General features: G+C 37.9%; 1 protein-coding gene across 5 annotated transcripts in view; it reads left to right on the forward strand.

The window, feature by feature from the left end:
* Positions 1-2,531: 2,531 nt before the first annotated feature.
* Positions 2,532-21,729, forward strand: part of PCMTD1 (protein-L-isoaspartate (D-aspartate) O-methyltransferase domain containing 1) — a 66,293-nt gene continuing 47,095 nt past the window's right edge. For 2 of the 5 annotated variants that reach the window (XM_033125852.1, XM_033125854.1), the window contains exons 1-2: positions 2,613-2,751; positions 20,400-20,517. Coding sequence is in view for 1 of the 5 variants with exons in the window: in XM_033125856.1 (XP_032981747.1) it covers positions 2,577-2,751 (175 nt within the window). In the remaining 4 variants the exon portion in view is untranslated. Of the gene's footprint in view, positions 2,752-20,399; positions 20,518-21,729 lie in introns of all 5 variants that reach the window. The other 3 variants (XM_033125856.1, XM_033125853.1, XM_033125851.1) reach the window with 3 other exon arrangements.

Here is a 21,729-nt window from a genome sequence, read left to right on the forward strand (position 1 = left end):
AAATAGCCATTTCCTTAAAAAAAAAGCAACAACAACAAAAAAAACAACACAGCGTTTTTTGAATGCCTAATGCATTGAAATAACAGAATATTTCTCATATTACAAGGCCATCTGCCTGCACAGTATTCTGTATTCACGAAGTATTCACCTTGGGTATTTTCTGCTTAATATTAAATTTGAAGCAACCTGCTATGAAGAATTAAGCTATTATAGCAAGTGTTACTTGCTGTTGCCAGAACCTTGCCGTAACAATGGACCAAGAACTGCAGGAAAAAATTGCCTATGCAATGTAAATTAATCAAAGTCTAAATAAATCTCTAAATAGTTCTAGATGATAGAATAATTTAAAATGTAAATTATCCATTCAAGAATGCAAAGTACCAATATTGTAGCCAACACTGTACTAGGCACTGGAGAGAAGTAGTGAACAAGAATGGGCATGTGCCCAGACTTTGTGTATTACAAATTAGTAGGAACACACACTCACCAGCGGTAAATTATACACGAAAGGTGCTAAACGGAAGCATAGTCATGAATAGTGGGATGAGGTGGCACCATGAAGTATGTGTATTACAGGAAGATACGTGGTCGATGGCTTTTTTGCTGTTCAAGCACTCAAACAGTAGCTCTTGGTCCTTTTTATTAATACTTATTAAATAGTATATTAAAAATGATCTGTAGTCGGGCCAGCCCGGTGGCTCAGGCAGTTGGAGCTCCATGCTCCTAATGCCGAAGACTACCAGTTCAATTCCCATATGGGCCAGTGCCAGATGGCTCAATTGGAGCACACACTCTCAACCACAAGGTTGCCGGTTCCACTCCCCAAGGGATAATGGGTCGCGCCCCCCTGCAACTAAGAACCGGCAACTGGACATGGAGATGAGCTGCGCCCTCCACAACTAAGACTGAAGGGACAATAACTTAACTTGGAAAAGTCCCGGAAGTACACAGTGTTCTCCAGTAAAGTCCTGTTCCCCTTCCCCAATAAAGTCTTAAAAAAAAATTACCTGTAGTCAACTTTAATGCAGTAGAAGAGGAAAAAAAGGCTTAGAACTCTGAAAAATTCCTATAGCATAATGGGTACTTTAAAAATGATGAGAGAACAAGGGGGAAGGCTGTAGCAGTTGTTTAATGATTTTAGCTATTTTCCTCACTTAACCATTTCTACTTATTTTGTTTACATATTTCCATGAGCTAAAATTTCTGCTTGGAATAGCAGAAAGCTAATCCTCCAAGATTGTTAAATAACTCCATCACAGTTAGGAGTGCCCTGGGAGCAGACAAAAAGCGAAAGAATCAGTGACCAGAGGCTCTAATCCAGAAGACAGATGAGTTAAGATTTTGCAGTTAGGAATTAAACGTCCAATGGATATACATTTATTAAATTTTAAGCCCAAATAAAGTTGAGTTGAATGGCACACCACCTTAGCAGCAATTTGGTTCCTGTTGGCAAGTTATTTTGTGATTTCTGCTTTGACTTTGCTTGTATGCACTTCTTTCATTAGTTATTAATTAAACACTTCTGCACACAAATAAACTATGGTGGGAAACAGTAACCTGGGTATTAAGGATGTTGTAATTTACAGTCTCTGCTAACACATCTGAAAATCGAAACCGAAAAGAATTCAAGTAATGCAAGCCTACTAGTGGGCTGGAGAGGCACACACACACAAAGATTGATTAGTGAATAGGAAAGAACACTGCAGAAAAATTACAGTACTTACAAGAAGACATACTGCCTTTTATGCATACTAAAACTCTTAAAATTATGAATAGCTTGTTTACTGAATAGGTTCATGGGGCAACATTTTCCCAGCTCTCTTGACCTTAAGTCTCCTCTCTTCTTAACTTTCTATTCCTCTTCCTCAAAAACCTTTCCTTCTGGTAACGGGCTATGGGATGTTTAAGCAAGCCAAGAGAAACTTGCTTAGCACACCACCTTCACCGGTCTCAATTTGTTGAATGTAAAACACAAGTTAGCCATGGGACTAACAAGCCCAAATCCCGAGCCAGGCCGAGAACACGGGCTTTACGGGAAAATACTCAGGAAGGCGTCGAATAAACCGAGGCCACCTAGGGAAACGCGCGGGCCCCGGAGTCCGAAGCGTTAACTGGAGATGGAGAAACTCTCAAGACACAATCTTCAGAAAAATCCTTCGCTCTTCAGAAAAACTGGGGAGCACGCTCCACAAAAGCCTCAGGAGAATTACCCTGCCGGGAATCACCCTCGAAAATGCTCTGATATCGGGAGACCCTGCTGTGGAGCACGGAGGAGTCGAATGACCTCCCTGAGGGAAGCCCCCATCACCAACTCCCACTTCTTCCTCACCGCCTGCCTCGCGGCCACTCAGCCTCAGAGCTTCCAAACGCGGGAGAGAAGGCGGGGAGGCTACAGTCCTGCTCTCGCGGGAATTCTCCCAACCACTGTTGTACCCGAGCCCCTGTCAAGATCTCGCGTTGTTTGGGTTTGGGGGTGGAGCGATTCCAGAGGGGGCGGAGCCGGATGGGGGCGTCCCCGGGCCTTGTTGACTTTGGTGTCCTAAACGAGAGGCTCTCCCGCCTGCGACTCTCCGCGCATGCCCAGGTTTCCGACTACTCCGGAGGCCGCGACAGTCCTGCTTTCTCAGCTGGTAGTCCAGGCATTACCCCTCCCCCGGCGGCGGCATTGGCGGCCGTGTTGTTGTCGCGGTGGCTGCGGTCGCCTGACCCTGTGCGTCGCTACTGCGGGCCGGACCAACCGCTTTACCGCAGGTAACGCCGCTGTCCCCGGGCTCGGGGTCGTGCGGGTTAACGTGTCCTGCTTGCATGGATCGGGCGGGCGGCGAGGGTTCGAGGGAGGTCGGGAGGTTGGCGGCCAGGGAATTTAGGTGGGTAGGGGGTAGAAGGAGTCGGACTGGTTTCGAAGTGTCCTGGAGGTCGGGGACCAGGCGCTGAGAGGGGCCTCACTGTCCTGTGGCTCTCACCGGCTCGGGGAACACAGATTCGGCGACGCTGGGTCCTCAGACACCCGCGGGCCCTTTTGGGCCTTTCCAGATTCACCCCGTGACTTACTGTTGTTGTTTTGATTTTGAAGGAGGAGAATCCAACCTACGTAAGCTCGGGGAAGCCTTGGGGGCTGGGGCTGGGAAGGAATTTAAGAAGCTAGTAGGCGCTAACATTTTCTTTCTGTTTTTCGTTTGAGCGTTTACTACTGTATAAGTGTGGTGCCCATCCTTAGGGTATTTTAAACACCAGCCTAGAGAGGACCCATGAGTAGAAGAACCAGAGGGAGTAATTTTGCAAATCCAAGATTTTTTTAACTTCTAGTATTGTTTTTATATGTTCTTTTTTTAAAATTTAGAAATCATAACTATATTTTTTAAATTACAAATTAGAAGAATTTGAGTAGGAGTAGAAAGTATGATTTTTACTAGTATTTTTCTTTCAGTTACTTTTTTAAATTACAAAGGTACTACGTGCTCTTTAAGAAAGAATTAAGCAGCCAAACAATGTAGACAACTCTCCCCCCCCCCTTACTCCGCCCCCACACACACCTTTTTCCTCCTCTTACTACTAGCCGGGGTAATCATTTTTCAAGTGTGGTTGTTTAGCCGTTCAGGGTTTTTCTGTGCATATAATAAATATTTTTTTAAAGTAAAATTGGGATCATATGTAGTATATATAGTTTTTATTAGCCAACGATACTTAAAGATATTCCTTTATTTTATTGCATACTTCATTCTTTTTAAAAGCTACAAGTTATGCAAATTATGTATTTTTTTTATTGCTGAGCATTGTCTGCAATTTTTCTATAATCTTTTAGCTTTTAAATAGCTTTTAAAAGAACTACACACCAATATTTTGAAACATAATGGGGTAAAACTTTCAGAATGTCTAAGGACAGATGGGGATACTTAGATGTTAGACAAGTTGAGTAATATGTTTACGTAGAGCTTAATGGAAGTTTACATGAGGCTTGGATGACTTCATAAAGCAGGTTACTAAAATACTTTACTTTTGTTTTTTTAAGTGCGTTTTTCAGAGTAAATTTAAATTCCATATGGTCAGTTGAAAACAAATTAAATTCCTTAAACATGAAATGATTCATGTGTGAAGAAGAGGTAAGGTAGAAGGCCAGTGGCTAGAAGTTTGTATTTCAGATAGGTTAAAAAACAAACAAACAAACAAAAAAACCCCAAGGATTAAATATTTAGATAATAAACCGTAGGGAGTAAGCCATAAGTGGAAGTACACTGCTTACTAGCTGACAGAAAGCTAGGATCTCTCTGTTAACATTTTATATTTCTATGTGCAGAAGAGCTGGAAGCTTTGTTGATGTAATCACTGACTTGTATTTATTAAAAATGTATTGTGTATTCATATTGATGCTAGCTTCTAGGGAAAACAACTAAGATAATCACAAAGAACAGTCTGGTTCTAAACATGTATAGCCTGAAATCAGGCTCCTTTGTGTAGAATTTTATTATTTGGGAAACTGTATTTAAAAGGAAATAAAAATATCCATGGCATTTTAGTTATCATTACTCGCTTTTATGTATTTTTCACAACATAGGGTGGCATTCTCTCCATTCTATAGATTAATAAACAGAGAGGCTCTGAGAGATTAAGCTGTTCAAGATCCCATTGCCCTTTTAGATATGGTGACTGCATTAGACTCAGGCATGCTTAATCCAAGAACCTAAATTTTCTTCTCTGCCATGCTGCCTCCCATTAGTGAAGACTACCTTACAAAATTTCCTCCTCTTTTTTGGTTGGAAATGTTCCTTATAAAATAGAGACATGAATATAATCATGTGCATTGAAAAATAATCTAAAGGGTAAATAGTGTGAAACTCAAATGATGTCTTTTTTGATGAGGTTTCTTGTGGTGTATTATTAAAATATTCTTTGAACTGATACCAAAGATGGAGGAGTGTGTTGTTTTAGACATTCTGCTTGATGCCCTTGTAAATTTGGATATGATAAATTATAGCTCCTACAGGTGCTTTTGTTCCTTACAAACTTGGATGGATAATCTCATTGCATTTAACATTTTTATGAACACAGTTGCATTCTTTTAAACTATAAACTAATATGATGAAAGAGTACAAAGAGGGACCTAAGAAGATTAAAATATGCCTATTTCATTTTTGGTATTTTATAAACTCTTAAAAATGCATCATGACAGACAATTTAATAGAGTATGTGTCATAATATTATGGTACATTAATCTGTTTCAATTTTCCAGCAGATGTGACAACTGTGTAGTTTAAAGAAATATGGCAAATACTGAAGTTAATAAAGTTGTGATATGTACTTGAGGAAAAAAACATATAGGAAAATATTTGAGCTTTTATTTTTGGCAGTTGTTAAGGATAGTAATTGGATTCACATCTAAATGGCCTATCTGCCATCCATTATTTCTTGGATAACTTAACAATGGATCTGAGCGGTATCATAGTTGTGGGACACAAAAATGTTCCCATACCAGAAAGATGTCTTTAGAATATGCTAAGGTTATGGACTTGCAGCTATTGGAGAATTGGAGGGATCCAATGCTGTGTGTGTGTGTGTGTGTGTGTATGTGTGCGCGCGAGAGAGTGTGTGTGCTCAAAAATTAATGAGAGAGAGCTTCATTAAGACTGATGGGAAGAAATAGAAAGTTTATTTTCCATTTTAGCCTGAAAATCCTTTTGGGGACATATATTCGTGAGTAGCCAAAAATCAAACTATTTAGGTCCTACGAATGACAACAAAAGAAGCATCAGTTATGATCTAGAGTTTAAAATCTAGTTGGGGTTTAAAACTAATTGTATAAAATAACTATTGTGATATTTCATAAAGGACCTGGTCCTTGATAGTTCTGTTTTTAGGGAGAACTGGTTAAGATGAAAGAGAAGCTGAAATACAGGGGGAGAAAAACCTGAGAATTGGCTGTCAAGTTTTCAAAGAGAGAGTTTTTCTTTGAAGAGTGGGTTATCAGTGGAGTCAAAAGTGTGGGTGGATGTCAAGGAATATGAGATTTTAAATATTACAATTCTTTGAGCTTTGACATAATGAAAAAAATAGCTAATTATAATTATTGTCCTGTGTTAGCTGTGTCCTGGGGGTTGAGTTGGAATAATGAACACTTTTCAGTAACTTGCAGGCTCTTAAAAACCTATAATCACAGTATCATAAATCAGTTCAGATTATAATCTGAAGTAAAAATGAGCATCAGAAGAGCTATGGAATATGAAGTGCTGGGAAGTCTTTGTCTTTTGTTATTTTTCCAAGCCAGTATCTCAGACTCCTCCTCCTTGCAGCCTTTGTTTATTTCCTGACCTCACTTCTTAAATACAGGTGTTACCTTAGATTGAGTTCTCATCTTTTTTAGAGTTCTGTTTTCTCCTTTCTGGTCACACACAAACCCATGGTTTCCACTCTTCATTCTCTCCTGTTTGTTGAGGCCCCAGTGCTTCCTCACCAGCCTCCTTTTCTTTTTCTGAGCTTCAGACTTGCCTTTTGTTGTTCTCCTAGATAAACTCTTTAAGTGCCTGTCCTTTTGTTATTTTGAATCAATAGATTCAAAATTGAACTGTTTCCTTTGAAAATTTAATAATTCTTCCCTCATTTCCTTGCTTATATTAATGACCTTAAATATTTTCTTAGGCTCACAGTCATTTTTAATTCTTCATTCTCTTCTTTTCTCAGAAACAATTTTTTGTCATTTTATTGTGTTGTGGTACCTGATTCTCCTGCCTCTTTTCCATTTTCCCAGCAGCTAAGTACTTTTAATCCCTTTGCATCAACTGCCATTAACAGGAAACATTCATAATCTCTAGGTCTTGCCATTTATCATGCATACTGTTATCAAATTAATTGTCCTAAATGCAGCCCTAATCATGTTTTCTCTGCCTAACAGAAGCAAACAAAACAGAAAAAACCCAAACACTATTGAATGTTTTGTCAGCCACTTTCTTGAATGCTTTGTTCTCATTTGGCCTTCACAATAATTTTATGTTGTAGATACTATTATCCCACTTTACAGACGAAGAAACTGAGAATTCATGAGCCTGAAGGCATTATTAGTAGGTAGAAGAACTGGAGTTTGAATCCCAAGCATGTCTTAATTTCCAAATCTGTGTTCTTGACCACTGTACCTCCACTGAGTGGCTGTAGGCCTACTCTGGAATTAAGTCCTTGTTCCTCAGTGTTGTCTTCCAAAACGGCATTATTTTTGGATATATATAATTTTTGGATATATATTTTTGGATATATATGTATATATATATATGTATATATATATCTTATATTTGCCAGTGCTCCTTTTCAAATTTATTTATTGTTTTATTCAAACTTAAGTTTACATTTTTCTAAAACCAAGACATTTTTGGTTTCTCATGCATTTTCACTTGGAATTTTCTCCCTTTCCTATCTCTGCCTTTTGAAGACCTCCATGAAAGGCTAGCTCGTATACCATATTTCCCTCGAGTTCCCTCTTCCCTAACTGTATGATAGTTAGTGAGGTCTTTCTTTCATATAGTTATTTAACCTCTTGATAACTTTCTACTCTGAATTTGTTTTTGAGTACTCTGAAGTAGTAGTTATAAAATGCTTGAAAGCAGAAAACCCTGTTTTATTGTTCCTTGTATCTCCCAGTGGATGCTCAGGAAATGTGTGTGAACAAATATGAAAAGGGGTCAACTGCCCCGTTAATGGCATTTAAGTAGTATTTGATTTTAGTTGCTAGATGACATGGAATAATTCATTAGAGTTTTTAATTGTGTGTATATGTAGCAAAACCACATTTTTTTGTTGTAGGCTATCAGATGAGTTCTTTATTTTCAGATTGATTACCAGGTAATTATGGTAAGCTGTTTATTTTTAAAAATTTAGTTTTGTTTTTCTGTATGCACATGTCTGAGTTACTGTTATTGTATATAAAAAAATTTAAATGAATGGTTTGGCATTTGAATTCTCTTCCATGCTGTTGAATTTGACACATTTTCATGATATTCTCATAAGCTCTCGGCCTCACAGTTTCTTTTTTTTTTTTTTTTTAAAGATTTTTTATTGGGGAAGGGGGGAACAGGACTTTATTGGGGAACAGTGTGTGCTTCCAGGACTTTTTTCCAAGTCAAGTTGTTGTCCTTTCAATCTTAGTTGAGGGTGCCGTTCAGCTTCAAGTTGTCCTTTCCGTCTTAGTTGTGGAGGGCGCAGCTCAGCTCCAGGTCCAGTTGCCGTTGCTAGTTGAAGGGGGCGCAGCCCACCATCCCTTGTGGGAGTCGAACCCAGCAACCTTGTGGTTGAGAGGACATGCTCCAACCAACTGAGCTATCCGGGAGGCAGCTCAGCTCAAGGTACTGTGTTCAATCTTAGTTGCTGGGGGCGGAGCCCACCATCCCTTGCGGGACTCCAGGAATTGAACTGGCATCCTTGTGGTTGAGAGCCCACTGGCCCATGTGGGAATCGAACTGGCAGCCTTTGGAGTTAGGAGCATGGAGCTCTAACCGTCTGAGCCACTGGGCCGGCCCCACACAGTTTCTTCTATGCTTACAGATATGAAAGACAGAATAAAACTATGTGTATACTGCAGTGTTGTTTTATTCCTTTTGGTGATATCAGGAAGCTCCAACTATATATGATTAGCTGAAATGCCCTTACATGGATTATATGTAAGTTTTCGCTTCCTAAAGATTCATGTGAAATTTCAGACTTACTTGAATCTATCAAGGTTAATGGTTACCACGCAGAGGTTACAATTATATATTTATCTTATATTTGCCTTTGCATCCTATGTTGTATTATAGTTTAGCCACTTAATAAGTAATTCTTGCTTTATTAAATAAAAATATAATCCTTGCTATTAGGAATTGGAATATAGGATATCTTGGTGATGGTAGTGAGTGGAGACATTTGTTGTTTCTTTTTGGATTTCTAAAATGCATGATTATAAAGGAGTGAACTTTATAAAGTATTAAAGTAATCATAAGTACTTCTCAGAAGATAAGTTTTAAGCAAATTTAAAATAATTCATTGGTTTTTAAAATAGGTAATATAGTCAGTCACATGGTTCAAGTGGTGCTAAAAGTTTTATAAAACTCAGCGTTCCACTTTCCCCACTGGGAGGTAGCGACTCATCTCTGGAATGATAGGGAATAAAAACACATAAACTATTAATTTATTTGTATGTAAGTAAATATGAGTAAAAACCCTTTTCTTTACACTTACGTAAAAGTGACCTAAACTGCAGTGTTTCACTTCCATTTTTCACTCAATGTATCTCTAATACTCCGTATCAGATAACTTCATTCTTAAAACAATTTTTTTGCAGCCTCAAAGTATCTGATACGTATATGAGTATATATTATATAATATATAACATATATAATTATTATGTTGTATATCATGTAATTACATTATATATTATAATTTATTTGTCCATATTCTCTACTGATAGGCATTTAAGTTTCCAGTTTTTTACTATTATACCTATTGAGGCAACACTGAAGGAAGAGAAAAAGTAGATCTTTCCTTGTAGGGGAAAATAAAGTTTAAAAACTGAAATGAATGTTTCTTGGCAGAAAGGAAGTTAATTCCTTTTCTGGTCTGATGATTAATGGGTAAGGTAACACAGTGAAGGATGGAATCATGGAAGATGCTTGCTGGAATCTAGTTGGCAGTGGAGTTGGGAGAATAGGGATGGCTGTGGTGGTGGGTAGCATCTGCTCTGTCCAGTTGTCTGCTTTGTGCAAGGGTCAGCCTGCACGTGTTGAGAAGTCCTGTGCTTAGAAATACTAGTAATCTGAAGCTGGTCTCTGGGACTATGGCCTATAATAGTATATTTAACATAGGAAATCTGTTTATTCAGGGGATGAGCTAAGATCCATCTAGAAGGAAATGTCATGGCTTACAATGCAATATATTTTCTGTGGTTATTAATATTTTTGTAGTATGTTCAAAGATAAAATTTAAACTGAAATAAATGAAGCTAAGCAAATTCCTTCTTCAGCAAACCTCCCCCATCCACATTTGTTCCTCATGGGTTGCTTGAGTAATGGTTTTTTGACAATGTGGTGTGTATTCTTCCCGACCTATATATAGAAACAAAAATAACATATTCATGCATCTTAAGAATGTCAATGAGAATCCTATTGAATAATAAATAAGTAAATGATAAGGGTGATAAAGTAAGAATTTTTTGGAATAAGTGAATAGGTGATGATAGGTAAATAGTGAAAGCTCTTTGATTCCTTCAGACCAGGGTGCTATAAATGCAGAGTATTATTGTGTAACATGTAACATCTACTTAAGTTCTGTACCTGGTCTATCTGGTTACTTCTAGCAAGTCATTTCAGGTTTCCCACGCTGTGTTTTTTTTTAAATAGTAGTATTGGCTTACTGCATAGTGATGTGTTATCTTGTCTTTGTCATTTTCAGTCATTTTGTCCTATATATGGGATTTAAGTGTTTCTGATAGCCATCAAAAAATAGTTTTTAGGTATTTGCTAGGTCATTTCTTTTTATGGTGGTACCATGTATAATGCCTAGTTTTATATGGTTTAGATTTTTTTTTTTTTTTTACACTGGTCCATTGCACTGACTCATTTCTGAACACCAATAATTCACTTTTGGTCACTTATATAGACTTTACTAGTCATCATAGAAATAATAAGTAAAAGGTTATTTGTTTTTGCTTTAGTCCCCCATATAATAGCAGTAGGAATTCATTGTAAAAAGACTAGAAAATATGGATAAAGAAGAAATCTGTTATCAGGAATGTTATCACCAAGGGGTGGTATATTCTCTAGTTAGTTCTGAGAGACTCCTGTGTTAATGAGCACATAACTAGACATTCCCAGCGTTATAAATCTTGTTGCTGTTATAAGGTAAATAGATTTGGTGATGGAAGCATGAAAAATGTGAGCGCTTGAGTTTTCTCTGACCTGGATAATTTGCTAGGTAACTAAGGCTGTGGTAGGGCTTCAACTTAGCATGTCAGGTGATTTGTACACATGTACAGCCAAGCCTTGATGGTTTAGCTATTGGTGATAAGAGCTGCAAGTGTGTTGGTGTATGGATTAGTCAGGGTATCTCTCCCTGTGCTTGGATTAATAGTTCAGAGCTTTTGTTTTGATCATGCATCATTGTATTTTTGTAGTCAGTCTTTAAAATACTGACCTTAAGTTTATTAGAAATGTCAAAGCTCAAAAGAAGTACAAAACAATTTTTGTTTTACAGTAATTAGAAGGATCGTTTATTTTATCCCTGTGACCTCTGTTAAGTCCTGGTATTCAGTTCTCATGTTTTATCATAGTCTCTTGATGACTAAGTGGATTTTTAAATTCGTGGTGTGGGGACAGAGTCCCAGAGTGCAGTTTCCAGGCTCTCGGCCTCACGAGGAAAGGTGCTGGCTCAGGGAGTAAATGGCCATCAACTGTGATTGGATGGCCATCAGCTGTGGCTAGTTGGCCGTCAGCTGTAACCAGTGAGCCATTGGCCACTAATATAACTGCTGTGGCTATGCTAGCAGAAAAATGGGGGCTAGCAAGAAGATGGTGGCTGAGCTAGCAAGCGCAGATTGCAGATAGCAAGTAAGGTTGGTTGGCAGAGACAAGTGGACAGCGGATTGCGGATTCTGTGGCTCCTGCTTCCTGTGTCTCCAACCCAGCCACCAGCGAGAATATAGTGGTATGGCTCCCCTACCTATGGCTCCGTGGGTGTTCCTGTTTGGCTTCACCATATCCTGCGTTCTTATGTGGAGAGCGGGACCAGAGACCCGCGTGACACCCTGCATGACACGTGGTCACCTTGATATTCACATATAAGAGCAAATTTTGGAACATATGAAGACAGTCACTATAATTTTAGTTTTATCACCTAGTAGTGGTCTGTAGTGACTTAAAATGTATCGTGAATTCCATCTTGAAAGAACTACCTCAATTACTTCTAAACCATTTTAATGGACTTGACTTTTTTCCTACAAATAAAGTGATTTGGTTCCTTCTTTGTTTATGAACCAGAGAAATTAGAAATGGGAAAAGAAAGATTTAGGCTTTTTTACAGTGATTAATATATCTATATACTGTAACCATTCATGAAATTGATTTTATTACAAAGGAAAGGGAGAGAAATCACCATGAATTTAAAGTAAGTGAGCTACCTGATTGTTTATGGCAAAAAAAGCTTTCTTTTTCTCATTAAACACTTGTTCAGTTATCACTGTCTATGTTAATAATCACTGGTTTTATTGTATCTAGAGAAAAAAAGAATGCAGTTCACACTAATAGATAAACTATATATATATATGTGAACACACACACACACACTTACACATATGTGTACATCTGCAGTGCACAGCTCCAGGAGACACTGTTCCCAATATAATTGGCATTCCCTGTACTACTTTAGGAAAACTCATATTGTGTTTGTGTGAATGGTGCTTCCTGGAATTGTGCAGTATGAGAGGCTAATATCTTTAGATGCTTTAATCTTTTCATGTTTTCATATAACTTGCCATTTATTTAACCTTAACAATCTTGTCAGAGGCAGGTGCATATCATTATTCCCATTTTATAGATGTGTGAACTAACTCAGTTACTTACTTTTCTTGAATCTGTCTTCTTTTCTGTGAAATGATCTACAGTGTTTAAGGACACAGGGCTTGGTGTGAGATAGATCTAGAGTGCAAACCTGGTTCTGCCTCCTAAGCAAGTTATTTAATCTCTTTCCTTGGTTTCCATCCTTGAAAATAATGTTGTTAGATGAAGTTTTGTTAAGATTAAGTTAATGTATTTAAAACAAGCCCAAGCTCTGTGTGCAGTAAGTACTTATCAAATAATAGTTGCAGTAATAATAAAGGTAGCGATATTTTGTGAGTTATACTACTTTTCGAAGATTATGAGTTCAACTAAGACTTATCAGAGAGTGAGGGACCTAATACAGCAGTAGAATCCATTTAACTAAAGGCCAAATTTTTGGGCAGTCTCACCATCACTACTGTAGACATTATAGCAAGGAGTTTAAAAAAACAACAAACAAACAAACAAAGCCTAGGGATCGCAAAGAGAGTGATTGCTATACAGTCAAGGACAGACTGTGGCACTTCATTAGGCCCAACATAGTTGTGTGTAAAATAAAGCAGATTTGAATTATTTTGTCACAAAATAAGAAATGACAAATTACTGCATTGAAAAGGAAAGACAAAATTCCAAATTGTGGAGCATTTCTACTGTACCTATTGGCCCCTGAGCTATATCTGACATACCATTATCAGTGATATTCCTCATAATGATTCAGAACCACCAAGAAATGGTCGAATTATGCTGGATATTCTCTAAGACTGTGGAATGTTAAACTATAGACAGCCTTTCATTAATTTGTTTTTAATCTTTGAAACTTAAAAGGTATCTTTCAGTATCTGTAATGTAAGATTTAATTGTTTTTACTCTCAATAGTGCTAGATGAAAAAACATTTTAAATTTGAATATGTACATTATTTCATTTGATTCTTAAAACTGAGGTATAGTTGATAGTAAGGTTAATGGCCAGTGATGAAATTATGGTCACTGTTAAGGTAAGGGCAAGTTCAGATCTTCATAAATATATTTTATTCTGGGCATTTTATCCTCACTGTTAGCCCTAAAGCTTATTTATGAAGTTCAGTGTCTGCATACTTCCTTTTATATCTGTTAGTACCTCTATCATGTAGAGCATTATTAAAACCAAGTCCTGCTCCTAAATGTCTTAGTATTCTTTTGGCTAGTGTGTCTCCCCATTCATTTTTAGTGATACACAAAAAACCGTTACCTGAAGGGCTGTCTGTTTTTAAAAGGGTTCTCTCCATCTTGAGGCCAACCTGGAATCGTACTACATTAAAGTTTGGACAGTTTTGAATCGGCTACAAATATCCTGGGGGTATCAAAAGCTAAGAAAAGGTCTGGACTATATAATATACAAGGTTTTACTCGTGCTGCACTGAATTTTTGTAAGCACTCAGAATGACTCCATATACTAGCTTTCCACTACCCTAAAAGTGAAGTCAGGAATTAAAGCAGGACTGAGCCCTAATCAGTTTTAAGCTTGAAGTTTGTACTTAGGCACAATATCTACTAATGGTATAAAATATTAGAAATACTGAAAAAAAAATTTTGTGGTAAGGTGTTCAAGGCTTAGGTCTGAGCATACAGTTTCTTTTATAAAATGACATGATTACATGGTTTAATAATAACTAAACCGAAAGGTTGTTTTTTGTTGCTGTATTTCCAGTTGGTACTTCAAATTAAGTTTCAGGCTCTTCATAAAGTTCTTGGACAGTTAGTCTATGGTATAGTTATTATTGTTTCAGTTAGAGAACTTTGGGCTGTCTTAAGAATGGGACCATGTGTTATATATAAGAAAAATGAATTACAAGTTCTATCAAGGAATAAGAATGTATCTCTTGCCACTGATTATCCTTGTGATCTCTTATTTCCTTTCCTGTATTTTGGGTGAGAAATAGGAGAGGTGGGATGCATTTGGGCCGCTTTCTTTGATTCTCTATACAGCAGCATTCTGTTGGAGAGTAGAGGGCAAATAAAGTTTGGGTAGTGTAGTAGACAAATAATACCCCACCCTCCACCCAAAGATGTTTATGTTTTAATCCCTGGAGCCTATGACCACCTTACCTTATATGGCAGAAAGGAATTAAGGTTGCTAATCAGCTGACTTTAAGATAGAAAGATTATTCTGGGTTATGCTTATGGGCTCAATGTAATCACAAGTTTCCTTAAAAGTGGAAGGAGGAGGCTGAGTGAGGAGAACTCAGCTGGACATTGCTGGCTTTGAAGATGGTGGAAAGGGTCAAGGGCCAAAGAAAGAGGGACATGGAGATGCTGGAAAATGCAGGAGAACAACCCCCTCTAGAGCCTCCAGAAGGGAATGCAGCCCTATCTACACCCCTCCTTGGTCTTAGCCCAGTGAGACCTGTCAGACTTCAGACCTCCAGAACTGTAATAAATTTATGTGATTTTAAGCCATTATATTTGTGGTAATTTGTTATGGCAATGACAGAAAATGTATACAAGTAAGTGAATTGTGACCATTTGATTTGTTAGGGAAATGATTGCCTAGCAACCCCTTCAGCCAACAAAATGTTTAGATGACATTTACAAAATTGATAAAACTAGTGCTGCTGTGTTTAAATGGGGGTGGTCTTGAGCCCTGCCAGATGGAATTTCCTATTATTTTAGCAGCGTCCCGAAGGTACCTCTGAATTTCTGGAGCTTCTTCCTTTCTTTAATGATAAAAATGGTATACCAGGCATGTGAATCAAAATAGTATAAAGGATGCTATTGAAGTTGGGAGAACCACAGATCGGAAGACCATCTTGAAGTTAGTTAAAGTAGTCTAGCTAAAATTGATAAGTAGTGGCAGAATGGGATTTTCACTAAGATAAATGGGAGTAATTGAAAAGAGTAGCTAGTTTGAAAGGTGAGTGGCTATGTAGAAGGTTTGGTTTCAGATATATTAAATTTGAAGTGATGGCGGGAATCCCCTCTCTGAAATTAATCTAGAAGCTTATTAAATGCACTGGAAATTTTGTGTTAAAGAGAAGGATAATTTTGAATCAGCAGAGCGGAGAAAGGAGAAGTACACACCTGACCTAAAATCCTTGAGGCAGTATGTTGGAGGAAGGTAGTGACAAAATCAACAGCTATCTAAATTGCTTTTCTGACAAAAGTTGGGGTCCTTGTACATTTGCTATATGGAGTCTTCAGTTTGGGGGAAAGAGTTTTGTACTTGAAGAAGTTGTATATCACCTTTGTTCTCAGTAGGAAAGAAAGATAATCCCTGTTCATTCACTGTAAATATGCAAAAATGAATTTCCACCCTAGACTTATGTCGTGCGGGGCAGCCTGCGGGGGTCTCTGGTCCCGCTCCCCGCATAAGAACGCAGGATATGGCTAGGCCAAAAAGGAACACCCACAGAGCCATAGGTAGGGGAGTCATACCACTATAGTCTCACTGGGGGATGGGTTGGAGACACAGGAGGCAGGAGCCACACGGCGTGCGACCTTCTGTCCGCTTCTCTGCCTGCCAACCAACCGACTGACTCTCGACTCTCAACTCCCGACTCCCCAACCAGCGCAGCTGTGGCAGTTATATCTGGCTAACTGGCTAACTGGTTACAGCTGATGGCCAATTAGTCACAGCTGACGGCCATCTACTACCCGAGTCAGCGCCTTTCATGTGAGGCCCGAGAGCTTGGAAACTGCTCTCTGGGACTCTGTCCCCACAACTTACCAGTTACAAAAAAAAAGTTTGGAGAAGTTACAGTAAGGTAGTTGTACAAGACAAATTACTAAAAATTACTGTCTTTGAAAGTATTTTTGTTCCTGCAAAACACATACACCTCCCATCCAACACACATTAAAATAAAATGCCCTTTAGAAACAAGACTGTGTTTCAGGTAATTAGCTCCCTTCGGTGTTTAGTGTATTTCATTTTTAGTATAGTAGCAAAGTATGTCATTTGCTTTCTTCTAAAATTGTTTTCTGCTAAATGAGTGATATAACAAATTTATTGAATTCTTTAATGCCTCTTTATTATATATTTAGTTTTTCTCTGTGTTCCTACAACTCTGGGACTGCTTTAATCCAATAAATGTTTTTTGATAGTCTTTTTTTGGTTTTTCAATTTGAGATTCCACTAACAAAAAATAACCTTTGCTATTCCTTTTCCCTGGCATTTGTTTCAAGAATTTGGCTTTGCTGTTTCCCTGCTCCTTTATTCCTTTGTGGATTTCTAATTTTAGCCTGCCTACCATGCCTACATCAGATTTAATGAGTTTTTCAGTGGTTTTATTTTGTCCTTTTCCAGGTGTGCTAATCATAGAGGGGAAAAGAAGGGCACCAGAAAGATCATGTGCTTCAGTTAACAAGCTCATGTTTAAGCTGACTCCCAGGAGATGAGGCCACTATAACATGCTCCTCTCTAAAAGTTTGACTCTCATGGGTTTCCTGAGCAGGAACTTATGATAACTGAATTGACAGATGCTCCTCTCAGTACTGTTATCACTGTTAGTTATCCAACTTTACTTGGTGATCAGGATGGACAATTCTCATAGCACAGAAAAGCTAATGACAACTGTTTAACATTTTGCTAAGAAACTAAGATAAAGACCACCCAAATACTTAGAAGTTTAAAAAAGGAGGTGTTTGTGGGATATAGCAATTAAAGTCAAATCCAAGGGACTGTGGATGTTTTGGCTGACAAAATTTGAGGGTCTATTGTATTTTAGTTTCTTTTATTGTCTAACTGCTTGTCCTTCATTCCTCGATTGATGTGAATGTAGTCTTTCTGGGTTTTCAGGATTGTATCAGTCTAATCCAACCAGGAAAGACAAACCACAGTCATTTGAACAAGGAAAGTTTAATGTATGTAAGGAATTACTAACTATAACAGGATTGGCTAGTAAGTAAAGAGAGCTCTCAAGGGTATAGAAATAAGGAGCAGCCACAACCCCTAGGGCTAGAAATGAGCACCCAAGGAAGAGACCCATCCAGGCCTGAGATCCAGACCTGGTTGAGAGAATGTGTGGCTCATCGGATGGCTGTGAAGTTGCTGTAGTGAGTGCCTCCTTGATGGAATTTGCCTGAAATCTGCTCTCTGGGGTACTAGGGAAAGGTTCTCACAGAGAGATTTCACCTGGTCCAAGAGAGGGCACTGCAGGAACCTGATACTGGATAATGGCTATGTACTGTAGGAGCCTGCCAAGCAGGGTGGCTGACCAGGAAGCAAAGCCGTTTCCTCCTGCATTGTGTCTCTGTCGCCATCTACCCATACTCTGGTACAACATTACCCATCAGTTGGAATTAATTTCTTCAGTGAATGAAGAATATAACACATAACATTGTGTAAATTTAAGCTGTACAGTGTTTTACTTGGATACATTGTAAGAAGATTGTAGCAATATTTATCACATTACATAATAATAGTAAAATATTGTCTATATCCATTATACTATGCATTAGATCTCTGGCTTATTTACTACTTGTAGCAAGTTTGTACCCTCAAACAATATGAATCTTATTCTCCCCCATCCCCCGTATCCTGGTATCCACCATTTTACTCTCTGGAAGTAGAATATTTTTGATTAGTACTTAATCTCTGGTGGAATCAGGGCAATGTACTGTGCTGTATGCTTTTTTTAAAACACATCTCCATTGCTTTTGCTCCCATTGTCATTCAGAAACTTTTCTAACAGCTGAAATGATAAGACTCCTTTTGATTTAGAGGCTACCGTGTTTCCCCGAAAATAAGGTCTAGCCTAGCCGGACAATCAGCAAAAATTAATATAAGACCGGGTATTATATTATATTAATTATATTATATTATACCCAGTCTTATATTAAAATGAGACTGCGTCTTATATTAATTTTTGCTCCAAAAGATGCATTACAGCTGATGGTCTGGCTAGGTCTTATTTTCAGGGAAACACGGTATTTCTTACTTTTGTGTTTTGTTCCCAGGCAGCTATTTCTTCCTTGCCTTCTGTGTTCTCTCACATTTAAATGTCAAAATAGAGTTATAGTCCCTGGCCCAGATATTTGAGCACTGCTTTTTTTCAATACATTGACTCAGATTAGTGGCTCTATCTACAATTTTAGGAGGTACTTTACACTTCCTTGGTTTATTTTAACAGTATAAAAGTTTTTGTTGTTTTAAAAACAACAAAGGCATTTTATCTCAGAAAAGGTGTCACTTTGTGAATTTTTATGATGTGTCGGAAAGAAACTTAACCAAAATGCTTGGAGCCATGAATTCTGTCAGTAAAACCTTGAACAAGTAGTCATGCCCTTTGAGTGACAAGGTAAACTAGATAATTTTAAGGTTTTCTTTATAATTTTGATTATTTTTCTTATCTTGCTTTTCACAAATACTAAGGTGCTGTATTTTGTTTGGATTTATATGCACAGGGAACTATGGATTATGCTTTTGCTGTGATGGATGCAAAATTTTAAATTTAAATCTAGAATGAGATTTCAATTGTCAACAGTACCGTTTTTGATTTGGCCTCATTTTACTGCTATTACTACAGTACTACAACTATTAAGAATTAAAGATGCCCCAAAAAACTCTTGTAACTTATGCTCCATAGGTCTGTAGATCAAGGGGACAATGATTTAGAAAATGTGATATTCATGCCTAGGTTTTTTTCACGTTGACTTTCTGAACCCATTTTTTAACTCTTTTGAACATTTTGCCAGACTTTGTGTACCTCCTTATATAGTATTTGCAAAACTACTTAGAATATTTACTTTTCTAAAAATTTACTGTGGCTTAATATTGCATTAATAATTCTGAAAAAAATTGAATTTCTTTCCTCTCCCTGTGTTTGTATGTCTATCTCTATTTGTGACCTTGTCTGTCTCTCTGTCTGTCTGTCTATCTATCTATCTATCTAATTTTTCTACTAATAGTAATGTCCCCATTTCCCATCCTGAGGACACTGAAATATCAACTCTTCTACCTTTTTGTGGGAACTGTAGTATCTCTGCAGCATCTTCTCTGGTTCCCACCTTATAGTGACATTAATTTAAACCATTGACAATTACTTCTAAGTTTTAATACTTTGTGATAATACTTCTGGTATCACAGATTTATCTTTCTCTGCCTATTGCATTTCTTGATTTGCTTTTATTTTGAACTGAAGCATTTGCCTTCCCCCACCCTTTTTTTTTTTAAATGTAGTATTACCAACTAAATTGTAAGCTCCTTAAGGCTTTTGTCTCTTCTCCGATGAAATATACCCCAAAGCAGGCTATATTAATATGCAGTGGAACATATAATTTGTCCAGTGCATAGATAATGTCTGCTGTTTTTTTTTCATATCTTAAATAACTGGGGAACTAAACTATTTATATGTTACGGCCTTGAATTAGCTCCTGTTTGTTAGAAGGTCACCTCAGAGGCAAAACATTTAGCCTGTGGGGTGTGTGTAACTCTAAGTATTGGTCTCACCCTTTTATTTTGATGAAATGAATGTCATGCCAAAGATATTTTGCTCATTCATTTAGTCTGTCACTTATTGATTGCTTCCTGGGTATCAGGCCTTCTGCTAAGTGCTAGAAATAAACAGGTAAATGAATAGTATGTAAAGCCTTCCCTTGAAGAGGCCACAGTCAAATGGGTGGGAAAAAGAATAATAACCTTGTGGAGAAGTGATATAGAGATAGATTTAAAAGGTGTTTTGAAAACATTGGGAAAAGGCACTATTACGCATCCTTGCAAAATTTATATTGTGAAAGCCCTAACTCTGACTGTAGCTGTTTTTGACAGTGGGGCCTCTAGGGAAGTAATTAAGGTAAAGTGAGGTCAAAAGGGTGGGGCTTTGATCCATTAGGTCTTTATAAGAGACACCAGAAAGTTTGTTATCTCTCTCCTTACACACCAAGAAAAAGCATGTGAGGACACTGAAGGCAGCCGTCTACTAGACAGGAAGACAGGAAGAGAGTCCTCACCAGAAACTGACCATGCTGGCACCTTGATTTTGGATTTCCAGCCTCCAGTACCGTGAGAAAATTCTTTTCTGTTATTTAAGCCGCCCAGTCTATGGCATTTTGATGTGGCATCCTGAGCTGACTGAGATAGGCACCTAAATGTCCTGGAGGTGGGCTCTGAGAAGATTTGTTGGAGGAAAGGGGGGGTCTCTTAGAATGATTGAGTGATAATTGTAAAACAGTTGGTTGCGTGCTAGGCTTCTGATAAATGTAGTTATTTAGTAGGGTACTTAAATTCTAATGAAGTAGACAAAATAGGTCTGTCGTTCCAGCGGTTGAACTCATGCTCTGTCTGTGGATGCCTGCACAAATGCAGCCATATTTGTAATGCTGTTGTCAAGTAGGGTGGGGTTAGCATAGCAACCTGGGAACTCAAGGCTTTTGTTTCTTGGCCTATTTTTCTGTGGAAGATGAAGTACAACCGTTTGTTCAATAGAGGATATCCTTCTTGAGAGGATTATGGCAGTGGTAATGAGTTTGCTATGGGAGATGGGAGTCACAGGTGAATGAAGACACAGAGGTATTGCTGGGTGTTACTGAAATTCCAGCTGAGATTGAGGAACATGAATATTTAGTGGTACCAATCCAAGTAGTGGATTTCTTTGCTCTGTAACAATGCACAGTATAAAACCCTCCACAGAGAAGGGAGATGATTGGATTGGTCCAAGGTCAGGAGTTTGCAAAAGGAGTAAGGCAGAAAGTTAGAATGAGGAATTGAGGATAATGAAGAGTTAGTGAGTGAAGCCCTATTCATGGTACCTATTTGCTTTGGGAAGAAAGTGATACTGGTAGGTAACAACAAGTTATGGCCCATGGGTCAAACCTGGACCACTGTCTGTTTTTGCATAGCCTACAAAGAGAGATGTTTTTATTTTAAGTGGTTGGGAAGAAAGGGATAAATTATGATGTGAAAGTTATATATAATTTAAGTGTCCATAAATAATAAATTTTTGGAACATAGCCATACTCTTTAATTTACATGTTTGTGGCTGCTTTTTGCTTTACAGGTACAGAGTTCAGTGCTTGTAACAGAAACTATGGCCTGCAAATCCTAAAATATTTACTGTCTGGCCTTTTCCAGAAGATGATTGCTCGAGGATTAGTAACAGTGAAGATCAAATGTAGTGGTAGAAAAAGAATGAGCATGTTAAATGTAAGACGTGATTGTAGAATAAGGATTCAGAGGTTGGACAGTGGGTGAATAGGTCCTCAGAGATTAAGGAGT

The sequence above is a fragment of the Rhinolophus ferrumequinum genome, chromosome 14 (assembly GCF_004115265.2).
Source record: "Rhinolophus ferrumequinum isolate MPI-CBG mRhiFer1 chromosome 14, mRhiFer1_v1.p, whole genome shotgun sequence".
NCBI lineage: Eukaryota > Metazoa > Chordata > Mammalia > Chiroptera > Rhinolophidae > Rhinolophus > Rhinolophus ferrumequinum.